The following is a 15,920-nucleotide window of genomic DNA, read 5'->3' on the forward strand; positions in this document are numbered from 1 at the left end:
TATGTTTCCTTGCCTGTCTTTTAGGATAGTTGGACAATAGACGAGAATAAAGCAGGGATACCACTGCTAATAGTCTTTCTTTTCTTCTTTCTTTTGCTCCAGTGAAAATATTTGCAAATTGGTCATTTTCTGTGTATGAGAAATGTTATTTTGGATACATCTCGTTTGTGCCACTATACTTCTGTATGACTGTACTCCCACAAATGCACAGCATCTGTGACTTAATTATAACAGAAATTGTGACACTTTGATATGTATGTCACAAATATGTGAGATGTTGTTATGTTATGGATACCCACAATATTATTTTTTTTTTAATCCATCCCTCCCACTTGTAAACAGTATTTCATGTTAGTGTATATGACTATGTACCAGAAGGAATTTGCCAGAAATTTAAACATCTGCACAGGCTGATACATGATTGTAACTACAGTACTTTGATGAAAAGTGCCAATTCTATACATTTAATCATTTTTACTAAATGCCTCCTCAGGGAACAGGGGTTACATTATCAAACAAATTGTGTAATTAGAGTTTTCCTTTTAAAAGATTAGAAGACCTAAAAATTTGAAGGTGGTAAAACGCAAAAAGATGGGTTGTATGTGCCTGTCTTTAATTACATACATATGTGGGGAGAGACAGACACAGTCTGATCACATGCCACATAAAGATTCCCCCCCCCCCTTTTTTTTTTTTACTGCTTTGAGTCGTTAGAAAACATGTGGTACCAGAGTACGGTAGGAGTATCATGAATGGTTTTGCCTTTTGATGTAATCTATTAATAGATAAACATTTATTGGGCACGGTAAACTAGGGAAAGAAAGTGGGGGTGAGGAACACTTTGCCCGGATGGATATTGGATATTGAATGTTGCATGAGGGCAGATTTAGTAACTTGCATTCACATTAACTTTTCTTAACCACCTTTGAAATATACTGTAAAATTCATTGTAGGGAAAAAATATAGGTGTTCTTTTTCTTTTCCTTATCTGTTCTTCTGCATGCCATATGTGTTGTAGTATATGCACAGTAGCATGGTGTAACTTACGTCAGTTCAGATTCTACACTGCTACTCACAGAGTCCACACGGACTGTGGTTGTCTGCGTGGCACCTTGGCTTTCCTCTGGCGTGCGCTTCTGCTGCAATTCTCTGTAGTGCCGTTCTCTAAGACAGAAGTGTATCTTACTGAATGTTGTCAAAATGTGTCTTATGTCCATGTTAGGTATTTGTTAGATTATTGGCTTTTTATTTTAACTGGTTTTACTTCTACCTTAGTACAAGAGCTCATGGAAGGAAAACTGGAATAAAGACTTTTTAGCCTTTTCAGAGGCTTGTACCCACATGAATTTTAAGTTTGCTTTACCGTACAGATTTATCATACTACAGAAAATAAGCCAGACTATGAACGTAATTTATGCTTTAAAGCAGCATACCCTTTTACGTATGTTTGAATAAAACAAGTTTTCCTGGTAGCATGGGAAAGGCTTTTTGAAAACAGGTTCTTTAACAGAAACGAATTTGCTTAGTTTACTTAAGCATTTGCAAAACATATATATAACATATATTATAAAGAAAACCTCGTTTCAGCGTTGTGGGTGTGTATTGTTCAAAGCAAACGTATCTGACTGCCCTGAAGCTCTGAGACAATTAGGCCTTAGAAGGTGTTAAAAATGGATTTTTAAAAGGGAAAAATCCCAGGAATAAATACAGAATTAGTACCTAGGCAAACTGTTCTCTTTGGAAAATCCATGGCAGTGTTGATGTTTTTAATTTTTATAGTGTGATATGCGTGGTGGAGAGATGCAGTATTAGAGTACGACTGTGTGGTGTGGTGACAGCGGTGTTCTGTCCCGTCTGTTCGCGTTTCACCTTTCGGGGAGTCCGTGCGTCCCCCCGTCCGTGCTCCTACAGCGTTCTCCCAGCCGAATCCTGTTCCTTGTCACGTTTCTCTCTTGCCAGACCTTTCCTTTGTAGGTCGCTGCCGCTCCTCCGTCACTGTTTAATTCTTTCCTTTCCCTTTTCTAACTCGTCTAGAGCCTAGAAGAGGAGATAACGTCCATTTTGTTTAGTAAGGAGGGCTTCCGCGCTGGCACCAGAGGGCCCTTCGCCGCCGCCAGCGTGGGGCCAGCAGAGGGCGCTGCGGGGGAAGAGACCGCCGCCTCGGCCGCGCCGCCGCCCCAGGTGCTCCCCCCCGCCCCGCCGCCGCGCTCCTCCCGCCTGCGCTGCCGGCTCCGGCCCCTCTGAGGGGGACCTGCCGACCCCCAAAGCCTTAAAAAGGCCAGAGCGGCGGCCCGCAGCCTCCTTCTCGCGTGTCAGAGCCGGTAAGCTGGTCGCTTGTTTGAAGAGGGGAGAGCGAGCCGGCTAGCGAGCTCACTTCTGCGTTCGCAACGCTCAGGAAGTGCTAGTTGGTGCCTGGTTAAGCTTCACCAGGAAGGCTGGCTCACGCTGGGTAGGTGCTTTCCTTGGTAAACAGCAGTAAAAGCTAGGATTAAGTCACAGATGATGTGTCGGCTTTTGTGTTCTTATTGTTCGAACTCAAATTTTGCTGCAAACTGGTCACTAAAAAGACGTCAGATCGAAAAAACTACCTAACACGTAATTTACGGGGGGCTGTCTGGGATAGCCATCGCAGATCATTTTGTTATGGAACAAGTACTAATAAAACTGCTTTAATCTCATCAGTTGGCCTCCAAACTGCATCCTAATGGGATCCTCTTGGTAATCATGTATTGCTATTCTGACAACACACCACCCTAAACAGTCTCCCTCTTGTTATCTATTAAGTTTCATAAAGTAACAGGGCAAAGATGAACAACTAATAAAAATCTTACAATAAAGTCTCTTTTTATTCTGTGTGATGATAAACTGATAGTAGAATACTAAACAGGTTTGTTTCGGTTTTGGTTTTTTTACTGTCCCTTAATATTATTTATTCTTAATTCCTGGTTTAACTGAGAGAAATAACTGCCTCAGTAGCATCATTGCCCAGTGCATTCATGCTTTTATTTTCAGCCTTTCATAATTAAATTCTTATCCCAATTAATAATGTCCATAATTCTTACCTACTTTTGAATGGAATATTTCAATGAAGTGGAAGGAAATGAGCATAGTCCTGTGTGAATCTTGCAGTGAATACACAGTGTCTGTCTAGTATCATGTATATACATTCTTAAAAGCTTGCTTGGAGGATGTTGCGCTGTTGAAAAGGGTTATGCATTGATTTTTGTCCTCTGATTGCTTTTTGTTTCACAGAGACATGCTACCAGAGCAGAAGGGCCTTGTACTGGAGTCAGCGATGCTGATAAGGTTCTACTGATTTTTTCTGTAGTTAAATTTGGCTCTAACTCTTCCAATCCATCTTCATTCTTTCTTTCCTTCCTTTTTCAGTTAACCATCACAACCATCTTTTGTCTTCTACATGACATGAACCAGCCATCAGCTAATTTTGTTTCCATCATTTTAATTTATTCATGTACTCTACTTTTGTTTTTCCTCATCCGTGTTTTTTGTGCAGAGTTCACATGAGACTCTGGACATAGTGGAGGAGAAGAAGCAGGCAGAGGTTGGGATAGAAGAAACACTAGTCGTAGATGAAACCAACAAAGGGAAAATGCAAGTTGCCACTGATGCTGGGGAAACATGTAAGGTGGAGCATCTGTCAAAAAAGGACTCTTCATCATTGCCATCAGATAGTAGCAGCAGCAGCAGTAGTAGTGAGAGTGAGGATGAAGAGGTGGGAGAATACCAGCCACATCATAGGGGAATTGAGGAAGTCATCAGGGAAGAACAGGAAGAAGAGGAAGACATGAAAAGGAAAGAACACGAAGAAAAAATACAGCATGTGGAAACCACACCAGAAGGCAGTAAACTAAATGTACCAGTTGAGCACACACAAGTTACAGCTGAAGATTTTGTCCAGGAAAATGCAGTTACTATAGCTACAGAAGAGAAGAATTTGTCAGAGGAAATTAAGCAAGATTTAGGTGAAGAAAAAGAGGAAGAACAGCTCAAACTCAATGGAGATGTGTCTCATGTTGACATTGATGTTGCACCACAAATAATTTGTTGTTCTGAGGTAAATGGTAGAACAGTTTGACAACTAGATTAAGCAGAGATCTTTCTTGGGGTGAAAATATACCTGCCTTTCTTCTTCTCCTATTTCTCCAGCTCTTCAGGCATCCAACAAGATTCAGATCATTTGGAAGGGGAAACCATTGATGAGCAGTGAAATTCTGTCTCCTTCAGTTATGGTTTCTGACTTTTTGCTTGAACTGAGTGAGAATCACCAGTAAGGCAAACCTTCCGAAGACTGACATCTCCTTTTTATCTCCCCCTTATTTTATATGCACATACATAATGTATATTTATTATTTACGTGTTTCCAATGTTTTAAGTCTCGTCTTGTCTATTTGTCAATTGTTTTTGACACGTCCATGACATGTAATTGTGATTGGAAAACTATTGGCAATTGAAATTAGAAAACACCCGTCACAAATTTTTGTTCCCCCCCCTTACTCACTGCTTTTCTTGCCTTTTTTTTTTTTTTTTCTTTTTAAAAATGTTAGGGATTTATAGACTAGAATAAGTATGGCTAGAAATCGCATAGGTGAGAGCACTGCATTGTAAAGGGGTGAGGCATATATCACAATCTTACTGTGAAGTCTTCTAGTGAAGTAGGTATTTAGGGAAGCATGCATGGGTTCCAGTCACTATGAGTTGTTTTAAGCCAAACAAGGTTGAAGGGCTCGTTACTGGCCAAACTTTATAAAGAAGCAGAAGGGGAAAAAATGAAGCGCAGGGATGCATCTCTTTGTAATGTTGTCATGATCTTCTGCTGGGTTTTTCCAACAATTGGGTGGGGTTTTTTCCTCGTTAATCTACCTGCTTGTTCTTGTAATGGTGGCAATTTTTTTTTCTTTGCACTTAAATCCAAACAACTTACCTTCTTTCTTTTGTTGTCTTTTGCATACACAGGTGGTCTGATTAATGATGTGAAAGAATTAGTTTATAAGATATAACTTTAGAAGTTGCAGAGACCCACGCTTCCTAAAAATATAGCTAGTTTGGAGGAAGGGGAGAAAGGCTGCTGTGTGTGCAAGTGTGTGTGAGGGAAAGGAAGGATTTTTTTTTTTCTTTCCCTTGGGATTTCCCCCCATGTGCATCTAAAACCAATGGGAGGTAGTCACTGATGCATCTATAAAAACATCAAAAGGCTTTTACTATATATATTTTTTTTAAGTTCCTAAATATATTGAAAATCTGCTCCAATAAGTCAAGTCACAAGTTCACTGGCTTACAGACCCCTGGTTAATTGCTTTCTTTGCAATATTGCAGAGAACACCACTAGCTAACTCTAAATGGTTAAAATGGCTTTTTAGGATTGTTGTCAAAAGAAGCCATTGATTTCCAGAATTATTACATTGACTGTAGACTGCTTGAAAACCAGTTGTCAGAGTTGTTTTTCTGTTCCAGAAGTAGGACGTATTAAAAAGATAAACTTTTATGTAATTTCCTTGGAATTTCTAGTCCTTATTTGCAGTTTGACTGAGCAATGATAGGTATTTTCCCAGATTAGTTCTAATATGAAGCTTATCCAGCTGAGCTAGCTATCAGCTTCTTTATGCAAACTAAGATGATGATGATGATGATTATTATTATTATTATTTTATTTTCCCCTAGTGATGCTCTTTGACACATTTTCAGTACAAGTGTTGCAGCTTGGTTTTAGCAGTTGCCTTCTGTAATATGTCCTGTTGGCTGAAACACAGAACTTTGGCAAGGTTATTAGGAGATTAGATTTTTTTACCATGTTATGTAGATACAAGAGTTCTCCTGTATTAGTCTTCATTTCACTTTGCTTATTTTTTGCATGCTTTTTGATTGGGAAGACAGTCAAATACTTACCTTACTGTTACCATTTTCTTGCGGTTTTGGTTGTGTTTTCTTGGTCCACTTTACAAACATTCTTCTATCTTTTGAATTGATTGGTTATTTCTTGCACCACAGCCTCCAGTAGTGAAAACAGAGATGGTAACCATTTCAGATGCCACACAGAGAACTGAAATCTCCACTAAAGAAGTTCCAATTGTTCAAACAGAAACTAAAACTATCACATATGAATCTCCACAGGTATGGTGACTGGGTTATTATATTATTTGCAAGCTGGTTTTTATTCCTGTTACTTGTAGATCAAAATAGATAATGTCCAAAAAATGCTTTTCAAAAAACTATACTTTTTTCCTAGCAGCTAAGATTATACTTTGGCTATGAATTAGGTAAGTGAAATGTTTGTAGACAAAGCAGTGTTACTTCTGAAGTTCTCAGTGGTTTTTTTTATATAAGGACTTAATTGCTGTCTGCAAATATATAACTCATTTTTAGTTTTGGAAACTTGATTAAAATATGTCATTGCTCCTGAAAGGAACGTGTAACTTTATTCATAAATTTTCCACAAGAATGAACCATAACAGTCTTACATGACTCGGTAAACTTGGATAGTTTCTATTTAGATTTCAGTTCTAACTGAACTAAAGAATGTGTTTAGTAAGGAAACCAGCTTTTTCTCCTGTGAAAACAAAGCTTTTAAATGCCAAAATACAAAAATACCTTTTTTTTTTGTCTTACAGTTTGATGGCAGTGCTGGTGGCAATGCTGGTGTGCTGCTGAGTGCACAGACAATTACATCAGAGTCAATTTCTACTACGACAACTACACACATCACAAAGGTAAAATAGAATAATGTCTCTCTGAACTAAAATAACCCAAACCTTCAAAATAAAGTCTTACATGAAGCTTTTCATATATCTGCTAATTTATTGAAGAAAACTGACTTGAAATGGATTGGATTAATCCCAGGCATGTGTGAGAGTTAATCCTTCTGTACATAGATTTTGAACAGAGAAGCCATAATGAATAAGCAGGAATATCTGGGAACAGGACAGGGAAAGGGAGAAATATATGATTAAGTTTTCCGTACTTTATATAGGTCTTATTTCTGTGTTTGACAAATGGGTATGTACCTAAATTTCTACAGTTTTGGTCCTGTCATCACTCTTTGTTAATGTAACTGATTTGACTGAGGTCTGCAGGAACGCTGCTAAAGGCATCAGTTATAAGGATGAAGTGAAACAATGTTTTCTCAGCCTTTGTGTTGATGATGCTTGTGCTGCTAGGTTTAGAGCATATTTAAAAACAGATCATACCACTAGATTACTTTGCAAGCATATTTTGATGCTGAATTATGTGCTCTGCATTCCATGCTTGAAAAGGAAAGGAAAACTCGGTGTTAACAGGACATCACATCTGTTCAGTCTCATGTAATGTTTCATGCCAGAGAGTTTTAGAACTACCAAAGCATGATGATGCTGATGATTATTCTTATTATTAATTTATGTAAATATTTATAAAATTTCAGGTGTGTCCCAGCAACACAGTTTTGAATGCTTGTCTTTGAACTCTTCCCATAATTTTCCAAGAAAATTACCGAAAGCATTGTTTAGGGTAAAGCAGAAGGAAAGAGGGAGACGTAAGGTGTGAGTTTGGGGTTTTTTTCCCCCCAAGACGAGGAAGGTTCACATCATCATAGAATGGAACAATAATTCACTGCTCATTGGGTATATTTTCAATATATGTATTCTAAAGGCTGAAATATTCTTAACATTGAAAGTTGTATTCACAGAATGACAGTGGAAGGATTATGTTGGAAAGTTGTCAGATAAGTCACATGAAATAGAGTAAGCTCAGAATTTAAAATGTGTATGTTTTGTTATACAGACTAGTCAACAGGTCCTTTTCAGTTTCCTGTTCCCTTTTGGAATCATTAAGCCACCACCATTTTAGGAAAAAGTCTTTATTCAATAAATTGTGCTACCACAGCTAGAGGGGGGAGGGTTAAAAAAGTGTACATTCACTTGTCAAATTCAGATGTCAAATAATGCTGCTTTTTGGAAAGAACCATTAAAGAAAATGGTTTCAGTCTTGTCTTTTACTTAAAAAAATACTGGGATTACCATAATGCACCAGATCCTTATCTTTTCTTACCAACTGCTTATCGTCAATTTAAAAGACACTCTAAATTTTCTAAACTAACTTTCTATTTTACATCACAAACTGTTCATTATTGATAAAGTGACCTGCCAAAATAGTTTTAATATTCTAATGGTGTTCTTAACATTTGGATCTTTCCTAGTACGGTCAGTGTATCTTTAATAGTAGTTTATTCTTTTCTCTTATACAGACTGATATTTTTTTTTTTTTAAAAAAGCATATAATGTGATTTCTCTGAGAGTTTTTCTGTAAGCTAAAATGTTTCAATCATGAGAGTAAGAAATAAAGCACAAGATTATTTCCATCGGCAATGTGAAATATGTTGAAAATATCTCATTAAGGTCCATGAACAGCAGAACTGAAAACCGAATTGTCTTTGTATTTAATGGCATAGGATTCTTCAGAGACTGAGAAGAGGCCCATGATAGATGGGTTGAAATCAAAGAAGAGACTCCTAGAATTTTCATGTTGCCAGATTTATATGGTGGAAGAAGCTGGAATTCCAGTTTGTCTGCATATCTAGATCTGTTCAAACTTGGACTCCAGTAACAGAAAGAATTCTCTATTGCTTGGTTTTTATCAAGTTTAGCAATTGCTAGAATGTGACTAACTGCATAGCTGAAAAAGGAAAGGATGATTTAGCACCGAGAATATTTACTACTAATTGCAACTCAGTCACAGAAATTTATTTGTTTCAGTGCAACAGAAAGGAGTGCTTTGTGGCAATATGGAATAATTACAATGATGTTTTCTTCCCTTTTTTTGTGCCATCTGTAGATGGTAAAAGGTGGGGTATCAGAAACAAGAATTGAGAAGCGCATTGTCATTACTGGAGATGCAGATATTGACCATGACGAGGTGAGTATGTAAGCTGTTAACACTTACAATGTGCTTTTGTAGTCCAGTGAGGTCTAGATGATATTTCAGAAACCTGAAATAAGAGAAAGGTAGAGAAGTTGAATAAGAGGACATAGAAAGACCCTGAGACTGTTAATTGTGGCAAAGTTGTTAAGCAATCACATTTTGTGAATAAGGAGCCTTTAGAATACAACTGAAAGAAAAACAGCATTCGTAACTCTGCATCATAGATCATGTGAATGGATTTCTTACTATTTCTAAAGGGATTGCTTTCTTTGGAATAGACAATTTGTTTAGTGCTGCTTTTGCCATTTGGGAGGAAAAGCATTACTAAAATAATCTTATTTCGATACATTAATCTGGATATATGGGACTCTCTACTGCATTGTGTCAGCAACATCTGAGTGCAGCACTCGTTTTGACTGAAAGCTTTGAAATACATGAAAGCATAAACTACTCAAATTTAAAAAATAGTGTTTGACTTGTATTTATAGAATTCTGTATAACAAAAGTAATTGTTGATCTTCTGGAATCTTATGTAAGTACCTTTCATCTCTATTGGTACCAAGGCAGTATTTTACAATGCCTTAGAAACTAAGGTTAAAATCTACCTGCCCAATTAAGAAGGCTGAATTCAAGCAGTACACAGAAAAATAATTGAGAAAGTGCAATTATCTTTGTAGCGATGATGACACAATTTTTATTGTTTTTGATCTAAGAAACTATAGTAACAAAGTCAATCAACAGTCACTGGATAATACAAATGGAAAAGCCTAGCTTCTGCATAAAGTTGCAGTGAATCCAATTCTAACTTTATGAAAGCTACACAAATCAACATAACAGGATTTAATTTAACTTCTTAATTGTAATATACTGAGAGCTCTCAGGGAATTTAATTTCACATTTTGATTTGCCTCCAGAAAGTGGCTCTTGACAGGTTGAATCTCTTCTTGAAACTCATAATTAAATGACGGGGCTGTTCAACATCAGGCATGGCTCTTGTTTGCCTTGACACACGTTCAGTGCACTTCAGACATCTGGAAAGGTCACACAATACCTTTAGTATACCAGACAATTCTCTAAGCCCTTCTTTGTTTTGAGATAAGTGGGTAATCAAGTAAAAAATGAAATTATGAAAAAGGAAGTACAAAATACAGTTTTAATCACTGAAGTTTAAAGCAGCAGTGAGTGGCTTTTAAGAAATTTAAGAAATCTCTACCCCTTTTTCTTCAGTGGATATGGAGCTCTTTAAATGCACAAACTTACATGCTGGATGTTTATTCTTTTGTCTTTTAGCTCCCTACATCACTAAAACTGTTTTCAACAGGAAAATAATATTTTAATTTGGAGTTTCAGAATACAAATGCTTGTATTACTTGTTGTAATTTAACAATTAGAGACGTAAGGTTTTTTCATTGTTTATGGTTTGATTAAAAACACTGATTCTTAAATCGCAGCAGCCACTTTCTTTTAAATCCTCATTTATACTACAGAGATTACACTTGGCATATTGTAAAAGAGAACTCATAAAAAATTGTTAGGATTAATACATCAGCAAATGTCTGTATTGTACCAATGCACACTGTGTATTCTTCTGTACGTATTTCCTTAATAGGATTTCAGATTCATTATGATATAATAGTTAAGGTGGCTAATGGTGGTGTTTCCAATCTCTCTTCAGAGTTAGTTATTTCGTCTCCCACTTACCACCAATGGCTCAGGAAATTGTAGCTTTTCTAAATTAAGATAAACTTTTTTTGTTGCATTATATTTTTCTTGCTCTTTCTAGTATATTTGGGTTTCTTTAGTTGTGGTTGATACTAAGGTGAACAGTGAGCTTGCTGTTGCCTCAGAATGCCTTCCAGTTTCTTTTTTTTTTTTTTTTCTTGTGTTGGGTTCCAACAGTAATACAGCTCACTGAAATAAGATTTAGATCAGAGGAAGGTTCCAGGTGCTTTTTTGCCTGTTATGCCTCAGAGGGTGCTCTTATGTGGTTGACTGTAAAGCCTTGTGTAGAATAGAATAGAATATTTCAGTTGGACTCATTCAACTGCCAGATGTGTATATTGGTACATCTCTTAAGAAGATAAAATTTCTTAAAATGTGGAGGGGGGATTATAAGAAACTGAATAATACTTGTATTTACACTTCCCTGAGTTAAGCTAGAGAGAGTTCTCTCAAACTAGAAAAAGGAGAAAAAGGAGATTTTTGTAATGAGAAAGAAATTTCTGTTATGATCTTCTTCCAGAGTTTCAGTACCATACTTAGTACACATTCCAAAGTATCTTTCCATTTTGTTCAGGAAACTGAAGGGCACTCTTATTTTTCAGTACTGTGTACATTCTTGTGAAATCTAGTTGCTAGATGTGTTGCAGAAGTTCAAAAACTTCTGGGGTATAAGAATACTTTTTGTCTGCTGGAATGAGCTAGGGGAGGTACAGGATAACTTTATGGTTATTGGTTACTTCCTGGAAATTTTGGTGAATTTTTAGCATAGTGTTTGGGGGGGGGGGGGGGGGGAGTGTTTTTGGGGTTGGTTGGTTTTGGTGGTTGGGGTATTTTTTACCCCTGAGCCCTCTCGAGTTCAGGAATTTAGAGTTCTGAACAATTACAACCAAAATTCCAATGCTTCTTTCCCATTCTGTGGTTCCACATGAATGTCCTTTTGCTGTTATTGAGTTACATATTTCAAATACATTTGCAGGCCCTGGCACAGGCAATCAAAGAAGCCAAAGAGCAGCACCCTGACATGTCTGTCACAAGAGTGGTGGTGCACAAAGAAACTGAACTTGCTGAGGAAGATGAAGAGTAAAATCAAAAATGCCCTCAAGCAAATACTTCAGGTAAGCTTATGTATATAATTAACCATCGTGGTTTAACCTCAGCCAGCAACTAAGCACCACGCAGCTGCTCACTCACTCCCCCTCCCACCCAGTGGGATGGGGGAGAGAATTGGGAAAAAAAAAGTAGAACTTGTGGGTTGAGATAAGAACAGTTTAATAGGACAGAAAGGAAGAAAATAATAATGATAATAATAACAATAATAAAATGACAATAATAATAAAAAGGATTGGAATATACAAAACAAGAGATGCACAATGCAATTGCTCACCATTCACCAATGATGCCCAGTTAGTTCCCGAGCAGCGATCCCCCCAGGCCTACTCCCCCAGTTTATATACTGGGCATGACGTCACATGGTATGGAATACCCCTTTGGCCAGTTTGGGTCAGCTGTCCTGGCTGTGTCCCCTCCCAATTTCTTGTGCCCCTCCAGCCTTCTTGCTGGCTGGGCATGAGAAGCTGAAAAATCCTTGACTTAGTCTAACCACTACTTAGCAACAACTGAAAACATCAGTGTGTTATCAACATTATTCTCACACTAAATCCAAACCACAACACTGTACCAGCTACTAGGAAGAAAATTAACTCTATCCCAGCCGAAACCAGGACATTAACATAGGAAAATGTAGCAACAGCTTTCTGTTGCGTTCTGTGATAAAAGACTTGAAAAATATGGGGTGTCTTTGATATATGCTGTCACAAAATGGTGTGTTGAAACAGGCACTAATAGTAGACTGTTAGCGTAAGAATTTTTATCTTAAGTCCAATCTGACATTAATTGTAATTATATCTTGGTTGTTTAGCAGGAAGACTACATGCAGTTCCCAGTAGTGAAAGGGCACACCTGGCCATTTTAATTTAGTCAGCTAATTCTTAGTGCCAAGCACACTGCAATATTTAACCTTTTATCATTTTCCCAGGCAAGGAGGTAAATACCTTGCAAACTCAAGTTTTAAAGACTCTTACTGGTTGAAAGAGTTTGATTTGAAGGAATATCGGTTTATTAGGCCCTCATTTCTAGGAATGAAAAAAAGAAAAACAAAAAACCCCCCTGCTCTCCTTGATGTATTCAATAGAAGGATCAGAATGAACACTGAATAAACCTGCTGCTGCACTAGTTATAGGCTAATGTCTTAAAGCTCAGTAACCATTTGGGTGTATAAAGCTTCAGATTTCCTTTGCTTGTCACACTGGTTGATGTAATGAAACTGCAGCTTCAGATTTTTCAAACTTGATGGTTTTGTTAATTGTAGATTCAGATTCAGGGGAAAGGTTTCATTTGGCATGGTTAAATAATAATGGGAGAGATTTAAAAATAAATGACGTTTAAAAAGCAATGTTTTAAGCCTTCGTTGGGAGACATCTTAGTTTCTACTGATGAGTCTCTGTATTTAGAAGAGCACATCTCAAGGGAAAACTGGTTTAGTACAACTTTAAGTTTTTAATATGCGTTTAGATCAATGTTAATGTAGGGGGAGACCAGGTAAAAGAAATATATTTTGTATTTTTTAAAGAAATTAGTGTTGTCATGATTCTTATTTCCTCAGTTCAATAACTTATACAATGGCAGTGCTGGCTCATGGAAAAGAGTCCTAGGTTCTGTACAGGCATGCATTCCCTTAGTATTGAATGAAATTTTTTACCAAAGGAAACTACCCATCATAAACTTCATCCTGCAGCTTCAGGAGACTTCTAGATATCATGAACACTGTTCATGAAGTGTTCATGAAGGAATATATGAAAAATAAGACACTGACTTGATTCCAAATTTGATGTAAACTACTATAAAGAGAGGAGGATATATTTCACATAATCCTGATAATTTCTCATGTTGAGAAGATCAGTTTTATTCTTGTGCCCGAGTTTCCTAAGACCTGAAGATTTCATTGTCGGGTATCACTTCTGTGATCCAGAGGAGAAAAGATGCAAGCTTCAAGGATATGAAGTGCACCTACTGAATGCTACTCTATGAAAGATGACCATTATCAAGGAATCCGAGTCTTCTGAACGAGTCACTGATCACAGATGCATATTTTCAGCTGAAAGACATAGGCTAAAGCCTTAATTTATTTCATCTACCCACAAGTGTCTTGCTTTTCTTTAGCATCTGGATAGGAGTGGAGGGGCCTGTGTGGCTGAGGAAATACACGTTGCCAGCTGTTGTCATGTATATGACCAGTTGGAGGCTTCATGTTGTAAGGTATTGGGGAGAGAGTGTTTCTCATCTGTTGGCAGAATTGTTGGTTCCCATCACTGCACACACATCAGCTCTCCTGGGAGTTGGTCCTGAACTCCTGCTACCTGTAGCACTGCATAGAGCAAACGCTGAATGCCGTGGAGAAGTCCATGAGGACAACAGTAGGATGCCTGCCCTCTGCCTGCAGACAGAAAGTTTATCCACCTTCTCCATCAAAGTGGAGAAGTCCATGAGGACAACAGCAGGATGCCTGCCCTCTGCCTGCAGACAGAAGGTTTATCCACTTTCTCCATCAAAGCCTTTTCTGCCCTTATACAGATTGTGCTAGAACTACAATGTTTGTTTTGATTATGAGAGTTTATAAATTACCTTTTGGCCAGCTTTCCTCTGAGCTTGGTGAGAAGCTGGAGGTTTTACATCACAGTGGAGCTAAATTTGAGCTGCCCCCTGACAATTTCTTCAGTTTTGGTGAGATTATTGTGTTTGAAAAAGGAGTGAAAAATTTTTGCTCATAACTGTGCAAACCAGGAAAACAACATGGATCAAGGAATTGCTTGGTCAACACTCACCGGGACATTAATGTTATAACATTAATACTTTTTTAATTTTTATAACATTATATAATGTTATAAACTGTGGAGATGACAAAGGGGAGTTGCTTGTGAGGGAGGATTGGGGAAAAGTTACCAAAAATTAGGAACTCTGCACAAATCTCTATGTTTTTTCACTGTACCTTTATTTCAGTGTTCAGTTGGATTTGTTTTGTACCTTTGTTGCTTAGTGTCACTGAAAATGGGTATAGCATGTATGCTCCAGCTTTGTTTTGAAAGCACAGGAAAGGACATGGAACTGTACTGAACTGTGAGATAGGGATGTGTGGATGAATCCTCGCATCACATAAATGCACCAGAAGGGCTTGGAAAAATCCACATCACTTTTGAGAGAGCTATTACTTTGTAGCAAGCAGAATGCCTGTGATTTTAGGTAATTTCAGTGGTCCATTGGTACACAGCAACATGAAACATGGAGGCTCAAACCATCCATCTTGTATTTTCTGCGTTTGCATAGCAGGATCTAAGGTAGAAAGATACACTGAGACAGCAGAAGAGATAATTTTGATTTACAAGGATTTACTATTATAATATGTGCTACCATCACATTTTTCATTTGTTATTAATCAGTGTGTAATGTGCCAGTTTCTTCATGCTACCTTAATCCAGAAAAGTATCTTTCAAATCAGTGTTCAACATAATCTATCCCATATAAGTAATTACAATATCTTTTTTGAAGGGACTGTGTCATGGGAGGAAGAAACAATCTTGGCAGATTTGCACCACATTATATGTTAGCGACCAGCTGCAAAGTTGATTCTGATCCTTCATCAAATATTTAACTACTTTGTAAAAATTTTATTCAGAAAAAACATTCAAAGAATTCCTTCCATCTGCTGAGAGTGGTTTTTTGCTTTTTTGAGAAATATATACATTGTGGAATGGTGCTTGCAGTGTATCAGACAGCATCAGATGTTCTTGTCTGAGTTTGCCAATTGCTTTACAGTTCTTGGTCCGAAATGCTTGTGAGAGAGTAAAAGAGGACTAATATGAAGACATTTCACCATTTGGCTCTTGTATTTGAGACCTGGTGACTTGACTGATGATGCCTTTCAGTTAAACATGAAGGAAAAAATTTAGTTGTCTAAACACAGGCCACCTGAATTGCCTTGAATATGTCTGCAGCTTGACCATCAAGAGCCCTATGCCCTCCTGTAGCAGCAACTGAAGGGCTGGTGGGACTGCAGAAACAGCTCTAGACAATTGTGTTTAGGCCTTGGAGTCATGCCACAAATTTTGATTAGTTGTTTCTAAGGTGATGAAAGCTCTGCCCCGATCACTATGGCAGTATTGGTTTTGTAGACTTGTTTTCTGTAATAAAACTGAGAGTTATTACACTGATTCTGAGGGATTATTAATTGAACA

At 37.6% G+C, this 15,920-nt stretch overlaps 1 protein-coding gene across 29 annotated transcripts in view; it reads left to right on the forward strand.

The window, feature by feature from the left end:
- EPB41L2 (erythrocyte membrane protein band 4.1 like 2) overlaps positions 1-15,920 on the forward strand; it is a 130,142-nt gene that overhangs the window by 112,661 nt on the left and 1,561 nt on the right. For 16 of the 29 annotated variants that reach the window (XM_041125207.1, XM_030021817.2, XM_041125209.1 and 13 more), the window contains 7 exons: positions 2,035-2,181; positions 3,253-3,306; positions 3,515-4,075; positions 6,007-6,129; positions 6,627-6,725; positions 8,824-8,904; positions 11,609-11,747. In XM_041125207.1, coding sequence (XP_040981141.1) covers positions 2,035-2,181; positions 3,253-3,306; positions 3,515-4,075; positions 6,007-6,129; positions 6,627-6,725; positions 8,824-8,904; positions 11,609-11,716 — 1,173 coding nt within the window. In that variant the 3' untranslated portion in view covers positions 11,717-11,747. The remainder of the gene's footprint in view (positions 1-2,034; positions 2,182-3,252; positions 3,307-3,514; positions 4,076-6,006; positions 6,130-6,626; positions 6,726-8,823; positions 8,905-11,608; positions 11,748-15,920) is intronic. The other 13 variants (XM_041125210.1, XM_041125211.1, XM_041125221.1 and 10 more) reach the window with 5 other exon arrangements.

Source organism: Aquila chrysaetos, chromosome 8, assembly GCF_900496995.4.
Source record: "Aquila chrysaetos chrysaetos chromosome 8, bAquChr1.4, whole genome shotgun sequence".
Taxonomy (NCBI): Eukaryota; Metazoa; Chordata; class Aves; order Accipitriformes; family Accipitridae; genus Aquila; species Aquila chrysaetos.